Source organism: Austrofundulus limnaeus, unplaced genomic scaffold (genome assembly GCF_001266775.1).
Source record: "Austrofundulus limnaeus strain Quisiro unplaced genomic scaffold, Austrofundulus_limnaeus-1.0 Scaffold78, whole genome shotgun sequence".
NCBI lineage: Eukaryota > Metazoa > Chordata > Actinopteri > Cyprinodontiformes > Rivulidae > Austrofundulus > Austrofundulus limnaeus.
The window spans coordinates 787,037-806,388 of NW_013952480.1; the positions used below are offsets into that span (position 1 = coordinate 787,037).

At 38.7% G+C, this 19,352-nt stretch overlaps 1 protein-coding gene across 1 annotated transcript in view; it reads right to left on the reverse strand.

Moving 5' to 3' along the window:
- The window catches only part of rims3 (regulating synaptic membrane exocytosis 3), a gene marked incomplete at its 5' end in the record, with an annotated part of 49,666 nt that overhangs the window by 28,606 nt on the left and 1,708 nt on the right, over positions 1-19,352 (reverse strand). Inside the window, 1 exon segment of the mRNA XM_014011196.1 lies at positions 2,064-2,399. Within this exon segment, the coding sequence (XP_013866650.1) occupies positions 2,064-2,328 (265 nt within the window).

Below are 19,352 nucleotides of genomic sequence, written 5' to 3' on the forward strand. Positions count from 1 at the left end.
CATTATTACAAATAACTTCATTTCTGGACATTTATGGTTTGATTTCTTTGTATGTATGGATCACTTGGGTTGTTACCGACATCTGGTGAAAATTTCATTTCATTGGCACCTCGAGTAATACGGTATATGTATTGAGAAAAATGTTGACGTGTTTAATACTTATTTTACCCACTGTATGGATTTATTTATTTATTTATGGATTTATTGTAAATTTTTTACATGATAAATTGATGTTTTGTTTTTCTGTAAAGACACCTATTTTCAGCCACTATCTTTTTGAGTCCTAAGGCATATTCACCGCTGACACATTTGGTCCACTTTAAATGGACCTGAGTTTGTTTTCCCCTGTTGATCCGGACCTTTTATGCAGATGTGAATTTACTTAAACCCTGGTGCAAACCGAGCAACCGAACCAAGACCCATTTTTGAGGTGGTCTCAGTCCGCTTCCAAACGAACTCTGGTCTGGTTCGCTTCTAGTGTGAAAACAGACCAGCCTCGGACCGAACCAACTACAGGAAACATGCGCCTTTTGGAACGTCACGAGCCACCTTTGCTAAGCGTGATGGTAACAATTAGCCCTTCAGTGTTGCTAATGCTACCACTGAACAAACAATGAGCAAGCAGAGCATCTCATCTCCTTTGGGTTGCGGCACGTATTTGCCAATGCTGTCCCAAAATTAGAAGTATATCATCGTGAAACATCCTGTGAATGAGCTGCTCTTGAGATTCTAAATGGTATTGCAGTTGTATTAACAACAACATATTTCTTTCCGGGTCTGTGCTCTTTCCTGCCCCGGTCATTTTCTGTCCAATGGGAGCAGTGACCGTCCCTCGCATGGCTTTGTTTATAAATTATAGCCTGCTTGCAAAAAACTACAAGATGTCATGTATGCAAAGTGCACCAAATGAAAAAAATAAAGCCCGCTTTTAATCTGGTCCAAACAAGTGGACCAAAGGACTTTCCTAGTATGAATGTACCCTTAGAAATTAAATCAACACTGGAGCTGGTTTTACCATTTTCTCCTGCATCTGTCTCTCAATTATCCCAATCCTGTAACCACTGTATTTAGACTGTGTGCTTTAATATTAATATAAGTGGAAATTGTAAACAGAATTAAAAGAGGGAAAATAACAAATTGGTTTGGGAAAATCTTCTTTTTTCTGTATTTTACAGTAATCTGTTGTTAATGTGGACATATTGTTTTTAATATGGACATTCTTGCCAACTAGTGTCAAGGTAAGGTTATTTCAGTAATTTGTTAGAATAAGTGAACAAAAATTCATAGATAAAAAGAAAAAATACGTCAGTTTAAAATCCAGAGTAGTGTAGGCAGGGCCTTAATGTACAGATATTAAAATAAAAAAATGCTTTAACTCTGTTCTGGTGCTGCCTCTCAGCCTTTACAAAGTCTCAGTCTGTGACATGTTAGACCCATTATATGGCAGAAAAGAGTGGGCTTCTGTTCGCCACCGAGGCTCAAATTGAGAAGCACTTTTGTTGCAGCTACAGAGGATCTGTAATTATTCGCCACAGGGGACATATTAGAACATGAAGCCGGTGTCACCGCCATAACAGTCACAATGCTTGCATGCTGCTGCAAAACTCACAGCAGACTTTGGCTCGCAACAGAGCTCCAGTCTGTAAAAAAAAAGCCTCTAAGAGCCTGTTGAGTGAGATATTACATGTACTGTAATTACAGCAGTGTGCCACAAAGCTCCTCTTGAAGTGGATGATGATAGTACTGCTGTACAAACACAAAAATCAACACTTTTATCATGCCGGATTTAATGTTTTAACTACTACTGTACATAAACGCATTAAAGAATGTTAGTTCTGATGGTTAATTGAGATTATGAGACTTCATAAAATATATACTAAACAGATGACTGCGAAGAGAAAAGATTAAAACTGACAAAGGATCAAAAGAAAGAAGGAAGTAATAAGAAAAAAGGGGTGGAAAAAGTTTTTAAAATGTATTAAATGGATAAAAACTGTTTATTTGGTTGAATAAAAGTGTGAAAACTGAATTCTATAAAAACATTTTAGTAACAGTGAACTGACCTTGCTGGTTGAGCTGCTGTGTGCTTCTGCTCCACTGGGACAACCCCACGATGGCCACCATTTTGGCACCCAGACTGGAGCGCCGCTTCTTGTTGCCGGTGAGCGACGCTGAGTCTGGACCCCCGTTGCTGGGACTTTTGTCCAGGCTGTACATGGCCCCCGAGATGCTGGAGGAGCGCACCACRTTCCGAGCAGCCGCGCTCAGTCCACTGAGGCCACCTATCCCGCCCGAGCTGGGCACCTCCACGGAGCTGCTGAGCATCATGGTCCTGATGAACTTTGGAGGTTCCGATGGGCTGAGGGAGTGAGGAGGGGGTCCGGAGAGTCGGAATGGGACTAAAAAATAAATAAAATGAAGAAGAGGACAAGAACAATGAAGAAGATAAGGGTCACACTTGTGCATAATACTGAAATACAGATAAGATCAGAGGTTTACATGCATCTGTCTTTAAACTACAACTAGTAGTTTCTTTTGTTTGCACAAGTCTAAGAGCACATTTTGGATTGACCAATGTAAGATGATCTCTGAGGACCTTAGTGAAGATCTAGGAAGGACAAAAAATTGGTGAGGATGTTTAGGAACAAGCAGGYAACCACCAAGGCCCAAGCCTGGCATGAACTGGAAACTGTTAGAACACCAGTAGACACATCTCATTTGAAAGCTACCCACACAGACAAGCCAAATACAATCAGGAGGACTCTTTTGGGTGAGATAAGAGAAAGATTGAGCCGTTTGGCCACAGAGGTGCATTTGGAAAAGTCAAGATAAAAAGCTTGGAACACCGATTCAAATGTCAAGCAAGGTGGTGGTAGCATCATGCTGTGGTACTGGTGCATTGTGCAAAATGGAAATGACAATTAAAAAGGACTGCTTCCAAATTCTCCACCTACACTTAAAGAAGTCCATAGTAAGTTCAAACTTGTGCATGCAATTTTAGTTTTTTTAAAAGAGACTCAAGTTGTAGTTAAAATCAAAATCTACAACAAAGTGTGTAATGGTGTAAAGTATRCATCATAAAAACACATCGCTAATAGTTTTCTTACACCTATGTGAATTCCATGTRGCAGAGGAACAATGAGTTTATGATGGAGCCAAGCTTTGGTTTTCAGTTTAGGTCTCTATTTACTGAAGTGTCACAAATGACCTCCTAAAGAACAAAGACGTCAAAAGTCTTCCCAAACTTCTTCTGATATTTGGTAGTTTTGAAAACTGAGGAAACAAAGAAAGCAAAAGGTCAACCAACTAGGAACGTACAGACGTGCTGTATACAGACTGTTCAAGCCAAGACACACACATAGTCTCAAACACACACACACACGCACACACACACAAACACACACACGCACACACACCTACTATGTCTCTCTATCCTTGTGGGAACTTTTCATTGACTTCCATTCATTTTTTTGAAATTTTAACCCTAACACTGACCATTTACCCTAAAATTAACCTCACAGGTACCTACCTGACCCTAAAACTAATCTAAACTCAATTCACACCTTGGCCCAAGGAGCATCCAGTCCCCACGAGGTTGCATTTCCTGAAAAATTGTCCCCACCAAGTAGCAAAAACAAGGGCAAACACACACAAACACACCAAGTGAACTAAATGTCAGGGCTGACCTGCTATTGGAGGGTGACCCTGTCAGCTGCCGTTAGACTTGTGTGATTTTTTTTATCCTATTCTTTTCTGACCTTAAGCAGAGACAGATGATCAACTCTGGTTATCTCTGGCTATAGCTCTTTTGTGAAAAAAAAAAAAGTAGTCAGAGGACTCAGTAAACTAAAAAGCTTATTATTTTTCTAACCATAGACACAGTCGTAAGCTTAAAGTGCATGTAGCTTGCATGTCCTTGACAAACAAAAAAGTTAAAGGAAACATATTTATATTTAAGAAACTTAATTATTCACGATTTTACCTATTTGGTCACATACTGTAACTGGCAGATTTTCTTCAGAACTTGGCTCAGTAAAAGGGAAACAGGAAGTGATACCAAAGGGGAACGCCTTAAGAAATGGAACTCCCTGGTCTTTGTTTATCGAAATAATATCATTTGAACTCTGACTCTTCTGCATCTTTCTAATAGTGTCTCTAAAAAAGTTTTATTAGATGTTTTTTTAAAAAAAACATCAGATTCTTCTCTACAGTTTGTGTTGTCAGCCATTATAGCAACGCTCTGTTTTCATGCTGATATTCCCCTTTGACATCACTTCCTGTTATTTCACATACGAATATCTCAACAGCTGTTTGTCTCAGTGTCGCAAATTTTGCTTTTTGCAATATGTTATGATTGTTATCTTTCCAAACATGCATTCATATATATTACAAAAATTTGATGTCACAGGCACTTTAAGRCTTGACATAGCAGGAAAATCACATCAGTACATATATTTAACTAAGAGAAAACACCAGAAACCTGGATGCAAAGCAGCAAGATTTATCCAAATTATTTGCTTATAATTTCCTAATATAAAATCARATATGACTCCAGTAAGATATGACTGCAATAATACAAATTTTCTTCAATAACCTGATTTGCAAAATCTAGTGTCGCCTCCTTACTTTTCACTTCCATACCATCACACTGATTTCACTGAGGCCAAACAGACAGCACGGAGCAAATGAAATAGGTTGATGCAGCATGCTACAGCACTGCTTTTAATATTTCTCGTTCCTCACCACCACTCTCACACAAAGGAAATTTTATTACAACTCCCGCTGAAGCTGCAGCCGACACTGTTCATAACCTACTTCATAAGAGCCTTGCAAAATGTAGCCACCTCGACACGATACGCCGCATAAATATGCAAGATGATGCAACAAGGTAAAAAGGAGCTACAGAGAGTGCTTGAGTGCGCATAAATTATTTGTAGGCGATTTTAAGAATCAGTGTGTTAAATGACGACAAGGCGTTTATTTCAGTGTGTACTGTTTTATCATGCTGACTATGTTAGTGGTTAGGTTTCTCTTCCATGCAGGCAGGGTGTTGTACATCTATCGATTATGCAATGGATCAATGAAGCAGTTGAAACTAAAGTCAAAGCAGAACTGCCTGAAAGTAAGATATAGCTGATCGTATTATGTCCTAATCCTTTTTGGCACCAGTGAACTACCATTTGTCCCTTGCTTTGTTCAAAATTCAACATGCTGAGTTTAACTGGATTGACTATGCTCTACTACTAGTATAAAGCTGGTCATATTGCTCAAATCTAGGTTTCTTTGTAACCTCAACCTTTTGTGTAAATGTGGTCACTAATAACATAACACATACAGCACTGGTGAATTTCTTTAGATTAAATGGTAAATGGCCTGAACTTTATCAAGTCCGAGGACTACAAATCTCTTTTCACTACAGTTATTCACCYATTTTACACACTGACGGTGAGGCGAGGATGCCATGCACTGGCGCCACCACACTCTCTGGAATTTTGCTACGATAGCTGGACTCTAAATGAGAGAAGTTAAACTAGACTTGAAGTAGAGGCACTGCTTATTCACATCGAGATGAGTCAGGTGAGGTGGTTTAGGCATCTAAGGAAGCCTCCTGGAAGCCTCCTTATAGGGAGGTTTTCCAGGAATGTATAACTGGGAGGAGACTCCAGGGAGAGACAGTCTCTGCTGATTTTTAACTCCTTGGAGTCCTACAACAGAGGTTCCCTACCAGGGGGGGGGGTCACCAAAGAGCACACTGGGGGCATAACCTTCTGTGCTCAGAGGTTGTGAAAATATATTTTTATTGTTTGTATATGAAAAAATCCACAAAACCAGTCCATTTGAATTATTAAATCTCAGCAGAACTTGGACTTCAGGAAAGAAATGGCAAGTTACTGAGAAATGCCCACCATTGTCCATATGCCACTCTAGATTTTACTTTATTCTTTTATAAGTCTTTTATAAAAAGATTAAAGTTGAACATGTCTGGGACAGGTGGGGCGTAGCGAGGGATTGGGGTGCTCAGCTTGACTTGGGAGTAAGAAAAGGGTGGCTTTGAGGAAAATAGGTTAGAAACCAGTAAGCTAGAACAGTGATTCCCAGCAAGGGGTACAAGTACCCCTTGGAGTACGCAAGCCTTTTACAGGGGGTACGTAGAAAATTTTCCCAGGTGCATAAAAAAATTTATTAAAATGGCAATGCAAAAACCACAGATTTGACACAAAATGGAATCCAGTATAAAACACAAAATCCCACGGAATTTGCTCATTTGGGCAAATCTCTAACGTATTTTGGATGGTGCTGCTTCCTGCACCTGCCATTACCTGGTTTATTTATGTAATTACTTATTCACTTTCAAGGCAATGTTTTTTATCTTTATCTTTCTTTGAAAATAATAAAATGTCTGAGAACTAAACGTTCCATGGGGTTAAATAATTTTCATTTAATAATCAGTTATTGCACATTATAGATTTGGAATCATCATTACGTTTGACTGAGGAGGTACTAGATATGATAAAATGGCTCAGGGGACACACAAGTCTAAAAAGGTTAGTAACCACTGATCTAGAAGATGTCTAAGCCTAAAGATGATAGCACCCATGATGTGACCCAGGAACAAGCAGAAGACGATGGACGGACGGACGAATGGATGTTGCTAAAAAACCACAAAAACCTGTTTTAGGAAGACTATTGATTAAAGTGCAAGAGACRTTGCAGAAAAACTTTAGCTCGTTGCTATTTCAGCAACATTGCACCAACATCACATTTATTAGGTGATTCTTGTAATATTACAAAAACATTATCAGGATGTTACATGTAAAATGCCACAATCACAGCGTTGTATGGATTTAATCTTGGAGATTGCAACTCAAGTTCTTGAGCAAAACTAATGGAAACAACTTTTAAATACTGAATTCAAGAATAAAGCAAAACATACGCCCATAATGTGACAAGGTGTTCTGATTACAGGCCTTAGTTTGTCATTTAAACAAACTGATGTATTGTTTTGTTTTCTATACACCACTTTAGTTTTCTCTTTGTTTTACTTTACTCTCCAAAATGTGAAGGTCTGTCTATAAAATGAATCACATAGAGCTTCTTTCTCCTTTCATTTATTCTCTCTTTAAATTCTTTAATGTAAACCTCATGGCGGGGATGGAAGAAAAGCCCAGGGATCGCCAAGTTCTGCAGAACTCATCATCATCCAGAGTCRGTCCACAACTTTGTGGTAATCTATCACAAAGTTGTTGCCAAAAAAGAAGTGATACATCCAGCTTTAGAGACATTCCACTAGCATGTCGACAATGATTATTTTTTTTAGCATACACAATGAGGAATTTTAGAAAATGGTGCACAAGAAAGCGTTACGTTATTACTTGAAAATGCTAAACACAAATAATGCAAATTGTACGCATTGCATTAATTTTTCCCTTCGTAACTCAAATAAAGGCCCTAAATGCAAGCACACTGAGTTTAATGTGTCTTCATTAATCATTGCAGCCTTGCTCTTTTCCACTACAATGATGCTTACATCCTAAAGGACTTTGCTGACCAGGACTTCTGTAACGGCAGTGACCTTTCAGATTACCAGCAAAAAAAAAAAAAACAGGGGAAGTGAAAGGAAAAGATTATAAATAAGAGGTCTGAAAAACATAAATTCAGGTGAGCATACAGCATATGTCCTAATTCGCTCTCCTYTCTCCAGCTTTCTCATTGCTGCCAATGCACACTCTTTTTCGGCCCCTCTGGGAGGGAGGGGGCTTTGCGCCTCTCCACTTTGAACACAGCAAGCCAAGCAAGAGAAAACGAGCAGATGAAAGGAAGAGAGAAGGCTGCAAAAGATAAACAGAATAATTTTGTTTTTAGAGAGACAGGAGGATGGAGAGGAACAAGTGAGGGGAGAGGCGGGAAGGAAGCGTGGAGGAGGAATACGCTTCATAATGAATGGACGCTTAGAGAGACGCTGCAGGAAGCTGGGGTCCGAAATGTGAGATTTACAGAACAAGTAGGAATATAAAGAAAAGACACTGATAACATCAACAACTAGGAACAGATTGATTCCTCCCGATTACTTAAGGACGAGGTCCATCTTTGTTTGGGATGCTTCACTGTAACATAACCAGAACACAGTATATAAGTGTACTTGTTTTCTAGTTCGCCCAAAGGTCTAAAAAATTAAGCTCAACTGTTTTTAATCCAACCCTTACAATTGTTCGTTTTTTAATATCTTATATTTCTACCATACTGTGCCACATCATATTTGATTTAATTTTGTTTTGTGCTGGACCTCAAAGACCCAGGAACCATATATTTTCCTCTCTGTGCCAAACTCCTCTCTCACCGTACATCTCTGCTCACCAACTCGCCATGTAAGAGGCTGATTTATTTCTCTCCGTGTCAGCGAACCGCTCCACTCTCAGCTACCTCGGCGCAATCCGTCTCCACCCAGTTCGACCCGCGCCGAGTGAAGTTTGACCTGTTCATTTGTACGAGCATCGGAACCGTGACCCAGCTTTGAGGGCAAGAAGAAAATGGAAGCAACACACACTGAAGTTTGATGTATGGTGGAAAAAGCCACGGTTAATATGTTGTTCGGCGACASTCTTTTTGGATCAGGTGTGTCATTTTCTCAGCATAAATATATTTCCTATAAAACTTGGGGCTAATTTATMAAATTAAAATTCTGTTTCTTTTTAAACATATAAAAAACTTTACAATCCGTAATACTCAGTAAATGACAGACATCTTGCAGATTTAGATCACTTGTGTCAAACTTAAGGCCCGCAGGCCAAATCTGGCCCTCGATAACTTTTTATCTGGTCCAAAAGATTTTTTTTAAATGCAAAATCGTCACTTCTCTTTCTGTGTAAAAAAACATACATTTCCTGCAGATAGTGCAGACTTCTCATGACAGTTTTTGAAGCCAAGAATAAAAAAATAGGAATTTTTCAGTAATGTGTGATTTTGTTGCGGTAAGAGCAACACAGAATGTCAAGTTAAACCAATAAAACTCTGGTTGATAAATTTTCAGCCTCGAAATTATGTCTGACTTGAGGTAACTTTAGCAACAGAGTCTGATTCACTTGTCTTTTTTTTTCTGTATTCACGTTTTATTTTAGCATCAAATGATCAGAATTTTTACTGGTTTTCTTATTTAACTGATTTTCTGGATTGTGAGAAAATGTGAGAAATAAGAAATAAAAGAGTAGAGCATAAGCAATTAATGCTAATGTGCATTTCATTTTTTTTCTTTGTTACATTATGTATGTTCTAAACTACTGGTTCTCAGTGTTGGGGTCAGGACCTCACTATGGGATTTGAAACATCAACATGGGGCCTTGAATGTATTTTCAAAATAAATTCTGTTTAAAAATGACTACCAACAGTGATTTTTTTTCCTTAGTTGTTACAAAAGAGTGAGGYTAGTGTACATAAAAATTAAATACTGTTGTTACGCCCATTTTTTTTGACCTGATGTCCATCAATCAAAACTAATTGGGGGCACAGGTCTCTGCTACTCTTATTTTGTAGGTCAAAAGCGGAAAAAAAATGAAAGTCATTTTTTAAATGATACGTGAAATATTATTGGAAAAGGTACTTTGTATTTCTATTAGAATAATTAGTTATACTACATTTAAAACCAAAATAATGTATTTCTTTTGAATTAATATTGACTAAAACTGGCACTCAACTTAGACCAATTTTCTTTTGTTTTTGTGTTTTTTTATTAAAAACAGAATTAGAAACTCCATTACAGAACAAAATATATGACTTAAGTGTCTCAATCATGCCAGTGCAAGTGTTGTAGTTTGTGTTAAGCTTTAAATCAGAACAAAAAACCAGACAGACTAAAGCCTAATCTTTTTTGTTCCAATTTTTCAATAATGTAGCAGAAAAACCTTGTAAATAGAAAAGATCCGTCAGCTGTCGCCTCAAAACTGCACCCCAGCACACARTCATTCCACCCTTCTGCTGCAGAGTTAACTAACACAACACAGTGGCAAATATAAATCATTTTCACTGGAAGTGAATTATCTTTTACTGCTGTTTTTCTACTTCTCTGTCAAGTCTTTTTTAGCTTTGTTTGCTGAATTTTCCACAAGGGAGGCAAGGGAAAAATAATAATAATAAGAGTAAGCTCACCAACATCAATTTAAAAAAAGCTCTGCTGATCATCTGATAAAAATTAAAATTGACCATTCCGATCAATAAGCAGTTGTTGTGTTATTGATGCTTATAAGTGAAGCAATTGTCATTGACGTCTTCTGTTTGACGCTTGATTTAATTACCGTCGTCTTGGCTGGAGGACTTTGTAAAATATTCATGTTAAATCGGAGAGCTACGCTGCTTTTTCTATGTGTGTATTAAAGTTTAAAATAAATGTTGCAGAGCATCTAATTTTCCTTTCACAAAATATGTTTTCAAAAATCATTAAAAGACGCAATTCGATGGTTTTCGTTTCTGTTTTATGTGCTGGTTAAACAATGTTATGGGTGTATAAAATAGGCTGGAAATCTAAAAAAAATGAATAAATAAATAACAAGAAAACAATCAACAATCACAGCAGCAGTGCACAAGAGCACATGGGAGCTGTAATGCACTTCCTGTCGAGGCTGCCATGGAAACGTCCCAGGCTATGATACTCGACCCGGCGCCTGCTGCCATTGTGTTCCGTGTGTGTGTATGTGCGTCCGACTGTGTGTGTGTGCTGATGTATCTCTCTGATCATAGGGGCTCTGTTAGGGCGAGAACACAGAAGGCTGCTTTTACAGGAACACACACACATTTAGATGAAAGTATGCCAGGTTGTGGGGAAAACATAGGAGCCAAATGGATCATGCACAAAACTGCACACAGAGACAACAGAGTGGTGCAAATACACATATGCTGCACTGAACGTACACGCCAGAGTGAGCAGAAGACCGAGCCAAAAMATTGAATGACGGAGGGCATTGATGTCTTGGCTGTTGGACTTGAATTAATCTGTTCCAAAACGCTCACAGCCTCTTATTTAAATTCCCTAATCTCTCACTGATAGGAGGGACACAGAGTAYACAAATTTACCTCCTAACACCTGTGAAATGGTCACCATTCATATTTCTATCCAATAACGTTCTTAATGAGGTAAGTTGCTGCAGCTTCGCCTCGTGACAGAAAACATAAATTTGAYCCGTCACGTTATTTTCATTGCATCAAATCAGCCGTGGCAGGGGAAGCAGACGATAATAATTTCCTACACAAACTGTGTTTGTGAGACCGATTGACCTGTCTGAGGTCGTGGAGGCAGAAAAGTTTCATTTGTTGTGTCTGTGTTAAAACGGGAACATGTGTTCCAGTCACATAAATTAATCCCAACATATGGTTTTAGTAATGGAGAGGGCATTCGACAGCTCCGTGAGTATGGGATTGTGGGTCCGTTGTCAWAGGCCATTCAGTCCTCATACAAGCGGTGTGAGAGTTTGGTTTGCACCAGAAGTCGATCCTCTTCACGATGGGAGTTGGATTCTGCCAGTGCTGCCATTTGTTATGGATTCTGTCCAAACTTTTTTGGACAGATTTTCTCAGTGGCTTCAGGATTCCATCTCTGTTATTTGCAGATGATGTGATTCTTTTGGGGTCATCGTGCCGCGATCTTCAGCTCTCACTGGAGTGGTTCACAGCTGGGATGAGGATCAGCACCTCCAAATCTGAGTCCATGTTCTTTAGCTGAAAAAGTGTGGATTGCTCTCTCTGGGTTGGAGATGATGTTCTGCCTCAAGTATCAAGTACTGGGGTTTGTTCACAAGTGGAATGGAACATGAGATTGAAAGATGGATCGGTGCAGCTTCTGCACTATTGTGGACTTTATTATGGTTTGTTGTGGTGAAGAGGGAGCTGAGCTGTAAGGCAAAGCTCTCTGTTTACAGGTTGGTCTACATTCCTATCCTTACCTATGGTCAAAAACTTTGGGTAGTGACCGAAAGAACAAGATCATGGACATAAGCTATAAAAATGAGTTTTCTCCTTGGGGTAGCAAGACTGTCCCATAGAGAGGGTGAGAAGTTCAGTTATCCAGGAGAGATTCAGAGTAGAGCCACTGCTTCTTCACAATGAGAGGAGTCAGTTGAGGTGTTATGGGCATCTTAAAAGGATAACTTCTGGATAGGGTTGGGCAATGTTGGCAAAAAAATTAATCACAATTAGTTGTGGCATTTCGCCCATAACAATTAATTTGACGATTAATCCCCTGGAGTCCCTGGACACATTTACGGTGTGTCCTAGTCACGTGACCATTTTAGCGGGAAAGATTTGCTCTTCGTAAAAATCTGCTCCAAATTGTGTCAAAATTACAGACTTCAGGCAAATTTAAAATTGTGTTGATAGATAAATAAATTACAGAACCTTTTTTTTAATGTTCGTCGTATTTGAAGTGGAGAGGAGCATCGAGCGGACTCTGCCTGGTGGCAATAATCGTATTAATCGTCAAGTGCCAAAAAATAATTGATTAATGTTTTTCTGACGATTAATTGCACACGATATGATTATGCCCAACCCTACTTCTGGACGCTTCCCTAGGGAGGTGCTTCTGGCATGTTTGACTGGGAGGAGACCTGGAACACTCTGGAGAGACTGTTTATTATTTGGCCTGGGAATGGCTTGGTACCTCCCAGAAGATCTGGAAGAGGTGGCTGTGGAAAGAGAGGTCTAGGCCCCCTTGCTCAAGATGCTGCCCCTGATACCTGACTCTGGAGCAAGCTGTAGATAATGGATGGACATGTGGCTTTAAAAGTATTTAAATTAGAACTACTCAACATTGATCATAAAGCAAAAATAAGCACCAGCTGTGACAAACGTGACCAATTTATCATTGAAGTAAGATTACTAAAAAAAACTTCAAACCGCTGTGATTTTATTTAAGTGTGCACTGGCTCATTCCCAGTTCCTCTGATTTTCCAGTCTAATCCTGCCACAGCTGAGTTGGCAAATGTGATGTTTTTATTGCAGTAGTAAGTCAGCTCTGCAGCAGGGTCTGAGCCAGCAGCCTCTCGGAGAAGTGAGACCTCTCATTTATCATCACACAAGTCCCAAACGCTCGCAGGGCTTCTTCTTTCTCCGCACCTCCCTGATGGGACTTCTTTTTTGTGTTCTCTTCATAACAGCTGACCAAATACAGACCTTTTTTTAATTATTACACTGATATTTAAAGCTTTGTTATCAAATGTTAGTTTCATCCCTGCAACCCATCCAGTACTGAACCATTCTTTTTGCGCCCTCTTCTACTTTTCGAGAGATGGCAAAGTTCCTCCGTCAGCAGCAGGAGGGGAGAGGAGCGAGCAGGAAATAGGAAAAATAAAAAGTCCGAGTGGTTTTGGCTGGAAGGAAAGTGGGTTAAGAGGGGTGTGATGGATGGGGCTGGGAGCTTTCCTGACTCATGGCCTGCTTTCTCAGGTGACTAATGTGGTCAGTGACATCTCTCCCTCTCTCTCCATCCCCTCGGCCATCTTTGTTCCACCATTCCTTCCATCCATACTGGGATACCGGTAGCTGGAAGTGGAGTTGTACACCAGCACTCACCCTATGTTAAAGCCCCAGCTTATATGGGCTGTGCTGCGCTGASGCTGGGGACAAGAACAGGGCTGAGCAGAACTCACATCTTTGTTTTATGAGGTGCCAGATCTCTAGAAGAGATGTCTGTTCAAAAGTAGAGCATGCAGTGAATCAAGAAAAAAGGTGCCATGTTTATTGCTTTCCTTACAAGAAAATCATTGCCTTTATAGTTTTCTTTGTTCGTTAAGCGTGATTTAATTTAGCWTTCTTTTGCTGATCTGACTGATCTCTTCTTTGCAGGTGTTGTTCTATTTTAGGGCTCAGATGACAGATTCTGACAGTCCAACTTGCAGATGCCAAATTTGGCTCGCTGTGATACTTGTTTTAAACTTCCACCGATGACTTGGGAAGTTAAAACCTGTGAATAATACAAAGCAGATGCAGAAATGGATGCTTTCTGGATTTCCTCTAAACCAGAGGAGCCCAAAGTGRGGCCTGTGGGCCAAATTTGGCCCACGAAGCCATTTGATTCGGCCCACCACCAGCTGTAACCTCTTGTACTATATAGAAACACAGTGAAATGCAAGTAGGGCTGCCACGATTAATCGATTAATCGACGACTAATCGATTATTAAAATAATTGATGACTAATTTAATAATCGATGAATCGTTTTCTTTTTGTTGTTGTTGTTGTTCTTTACTTTGTTTTTCTCTCCAAACTGCTTTGACACCTTCCACTGCCACATCTACCTTTCTGTCCTTGACACACATGCACAGTAGTGGTAACTGGGGTAGGCCGTGGACGTCACAAGACATTATACAGACAGGCTCTGGGATCATGGCTACCTGGCAACGGAGCTCAAAAGTGTGGGATCATTTTAAGAAAATGAAAGAGAAACCTGTGCAATATCTGCAAGGCAGAACTTACCTTCCATAGCAATTATTTTTAGTTAGCATATAGCTAAAATCTAACGATGGTTATACAATAGCAGCTGCAATCTGACCTGATAAGCTCTATGTTTTATATTCAATTAACGTATAGAGTAAGAGATATTTAGATTAGATTTAACCACACGTGTAGATTTGCACACTTTATAAGGCCACCAAAACTCATTTTATCAATTTATGAAATGTTCCATGAGCCTTTGCTACTTGAGTCAGTGTATGACARACTTTCTCCAAGTGCACAAACTAAAACAAAGGTAGGCCATCACACTGGCTGCTAGCTTAATTGTTAAAAAATACATGATTTTACTTTAAAAATATTTGTATTTCATGTATCATTGCWTTATTATTAATGATTTTGTAATATTATTGCATTTGGCCTGCAGCCCCGGATAGATCTTCATTTTGGCCCTCTTGGGGAAAATGTTTGAGTGCCCCTACTCTAAACTAAAGTTTAAGCATTRACCAAAACTTGGGAGCAGTTTTGGAACTTTCTGTTCTTGGAGAACTACATTAGGCATAACATGATTGTGCGGCAGTGCTTGTGTCCCACTGCTTGGTCACATAAATTGGGTGAAACCATAACAGTTAGCACTTATGCTAACAGTTCRTCCGAACCCTGTAATTAATTGCCTTTGGCATGTTTTTGTGCACTCAATTATGCACAAAAACATATAAACCAGTGTTTATTTTAAAAGAAGCCATAATTTCAGTGTATAAACCTGTATTTCAAAGTGTTGTGGGGTAAACATCATAAGCTCACCAACTGCCTCCTGGTGTTTATTCATGAACGTGACAAACACAGACAATCAAAATGCATCATTAACCATTTTGTAATTGCACCACAACCCTCTGAATTGTAATGAAACTGTGCGGTGCCCCCAAAATTTCTACCCCTATACATTTGACACGAGGAATGATGAACAAGCAGCAAGGGATTCATATAAGGTACAATCATACAATGTCAGCAGTATGAACTGCCACTCTGTACAGCTGTCAAGCTCTTAAAGGGTCTTCTACAAGAGAACTATGTGTGACCTCCTGTTATATTTAAAGTTGAAACTCAGAACAATGGTTGTTTGAGGACTGTTGCCTGCTAATCCCACTTGTCTAATAACAGTTCACAAATGAACATAAAAGACTAGGAAGTTAAAAAGCTGTGTCTTCACTCTATCAACCCTTTTCTAAGATGTTTTGTCTACATATATAGGCTGTCTCAATTCATGGGTTTCAACAGACGTAGACTGTGGCCGACGTTTGCCACGGTCTACGTGGGCCGTAGGCTGTTTGTGTCGGCTGCATRAACAGCTCTGAAAGGAGTCTAGTCTACACAAGATGTTTGTGTGACCATGCACTGCCTAATTACCATGGCAATACGTTTTATAGCACATCGCTTTAGCTGTTTTTTTCAAGGTTTAACTTCACAAAATTCAGTTTTAATAGAAAAATTTTATAAATAAATAAATCAAAAGCATTCATAATTTGGGATTAGCTCCAGAATACTTGTAACTGCATTTTAATTAACATCTCATTGCAACAAAAGTTTATTCAGCTAAATTGCGTAACTTACATTCTTTGGTCATAAATTTTCAAACTCCGCTGTCCAAAAAAAACAAACTACACCGTCTTTGTTTTTCTTTAATTTGTTGATGCCGCAATGGTTTCTGGGATACCATTAGCTGTGTAAGATACTGAGATGTAAACTGCGTTTTGGGGGTTTGTCGGCCACATGTGTAGTAGGGTTGTAAGAAAATATCGATACACTGAAATATCGCGATATTTCATTTCCCGATACTGTATCGACAATTCTCTAAAGCCCTGTACCGATTTTTTTATTAAGGTTTAAAATGTCAACTTTCCTGCCAGCTGTTCATTTTTATGTTGTAGTTCAGATTCTGACCACTAGTTGGCAGCAGTGAGCCAGCCATTTGGCTACTCTACCTCTTGAGGTAGAGGCTATTGTTAAGTGTTGGGTGACCATATTGTAAATTAATATTAAAACCTAAAAGCTGAAAAATATATTTAAATAAATTTTCAAACTATTTATTGTCAAATTTAGTCTAATAATTGAAAACATGGATGAAATAAGAAATATGAAACAAATAAAATAAAATAAATACAAAGCAGAACACAGCTAAATGAATCAAAAGTATGTCTATGTGATATTAGAATTTTCTGAGACAATGAATTTTGGTTTTTCATTTTTTTTCCCCTGTAAGAGGTTTTTATTYAATAGAATTTTTGTACTAAAAAATCTCAATATATCGCAATATATCGCCTTGCTTATAGTATCACAATATATCAGGATATATCGTATCGTGACCACTCTGTCATGAAATGTATCGTATCGCCAAATTCTTGCCAATACACAGCCCTAATGTGTAGGCGCCTATGAAACAGCCTACGGGCTGACGAAGTGGTCGACAAATGCGGCCGACGTCGGCTGCACCACATGWGTTGAGACACAGCCACAGTCATTCTAAAGGTCATGGCAACAATAAATAGATTAAAGCAATTACAAGTCATGAAAAAGTCCAAGTTAATGAACAAACACAGATCAACAGCTTTGTAGCCCTTGTAACTACATGAACCATGATGTTTTAGATCACATTTTCTCCAACAAAAACACATCAGTTCATGTGTTTGATTGAACCACTTAAACATTTACAAAATTTGAGTTGTTTCATTGATCTAAAATTCACTTTGGAACTGAAGCTGTTAGCTCGACTCCTCCAAAAGAACGTCTCCAATCTCAGATCGCCCTAACTGCTGTCTTCTACTGCAGAGATTAATTAGTCCAAAAAACCTGACTTCAGAAACAMAAAACACATCTCAACAATCTTTTAGGGGGATGGAAACAGATCCAGCCATGGTCAAACTTGGAGGAGGGCATTCATACAGAGATATGAGAAAGATTATTGGATCTTAAGTAATTAGGTCATGTCTTCATCTGTTTATCCAGCCTTTGTACTTCCTATAACACCAGCATACCTGATGAAGGTCCTGAGATGAAATCTGTAAACAGAAATGTCCTGAGCTGAATAAAGAAACCAAACTAGAACAATTTAATCCACCTTAAACTGCATAATAAAACAGTTTGGAGCTGATAYACCGCACCACTTTTGTTTTCATCCTTTGTGCCAATCTTTTATGCTAATGCTACAGTGCAATGGTCAGGTTTCAACATGAGCTGCAAATAATATAAAACTCAACAAGCGTTTCTCTCTGAGTAACTGAAGTTAGAAGAGGAATTGTCTAATTGTTGGCAAATAAAAGGCTTCATTTCAGTGGGGCCAAACTCATGGATCACTTTAAAGCCTTTTATAGTTTATCATGCATAAATCTGTAACAGCGTCTAATTCTGCCATCTGTTAATGTGAACGCAGTCGGTTTTTATCGGAGAACATGATGCAGAAGCAGATACTTCAGCTGATTTAGAGACGTGTTCTCATCCGACCAGCGGAGCAGTAAGAGGCGGCGAGATGTTAACCAGTTTATAATTATTGCTTTATTCAGTTTAAGACAGCAGGAGAGCTGTCAGAGCATCGATTACTGACGTCTCTGTGACAAACACTCTGTCTTTTGACACGATTCCAATCAATTGTTTCGACGCAGACTCTGAGGTAAATATCCAATCATTTAGCAACTAAACAGTTATATTATAGATCTGTAATCAGGGAGAAAACTAAGTTTGTTCAACACCCAAAATATTACTAATGAATTCTAAATTTAATCTGGTAGGAACTACTTTTTCTTCCACCATCTGCTCATGTAACATAAATTAAGATGTGTTTTCTTTTTTTTATAGTAGTGCTTGATGATTAAACCATAATTATTTGAATAGTTTTATAATTTTTACTTCATTTTTATTCTTTAAAATCTTATTTCCAAATTTATTGTATGATTGTTTTTTCCTGTTGTAGCCTATTATTATAAACGAGGATGCTCTATCAATTCTGAGTTTAAAATGAAGAAATAAATTACTTTAATGTCTTGTAGTTATTATGAAGCTGTGATTTGAAATACAGTACTTTTTTTACATTTTCACATTTATTTGTTTAGTTTTGTTTTCTTTTTTTTTTAAGGTTAAGTTTTTAACAGCTTGGCCAAGTAGAAACTAAGCTACTTGGTTAGGTTCAGGAAAAAAAAATGCTAATCAATTTAAAATACATAACGTTTAATGTTAAATTTGTGTTCTGAACAATATTAGTTCATATTCATAGTTCATATTCTCTGGTAATGGACTAGAAATTCTGTATTTCTCAGGCTTTATGTTACACAAATTAATCAATAACTTTCTACAAATTTAATTATAATTTAAAATAAAAATATATTTTTGTAGATCTAAAGCTCCTTTAGAAGAAAACACAAGTGGAGTTGGATAAGAGAAAAAAAAAAAAACCCAAATTGCCAAATACAGATCAACATTTTGTTCCATTTTTTTTTCTTTTTTTTTTGGTCTGAATGTGACAAAATAAAGCCACACGAGGCCAAAATATGTCGTTAACAGGTCCGGTTTGTAGAGGGAGGAGAGGAGCGACACCAACTGCTCACTCTCAACTCATCGCCTCTCTCTCTCCGACGGTACAAACCACTTGGCCAAATCGTGGCCTCCAGATGGCAGACCGCTGGTGCACGCAGCGACACACTGTGCAACAACACACGCGCACATTTGCCTGCAGCCGGGGCGTGCAGGCTGAAGCTCCTTCTCATTACTATGATAAGTGTCTGCTCACCCTTTTTCTTGTTTTCATTCGATTTTCATTTCAAAGAGCAGAGCGAGCAGCGAGGGGGCCGACTACGGACCTGAAGTGTGGCCAGATGTGCCAGTGCATTTATGAGTGTGTGTGTGTGTGTGTGTGTGTGTGTGTGTGTGTGTGTGT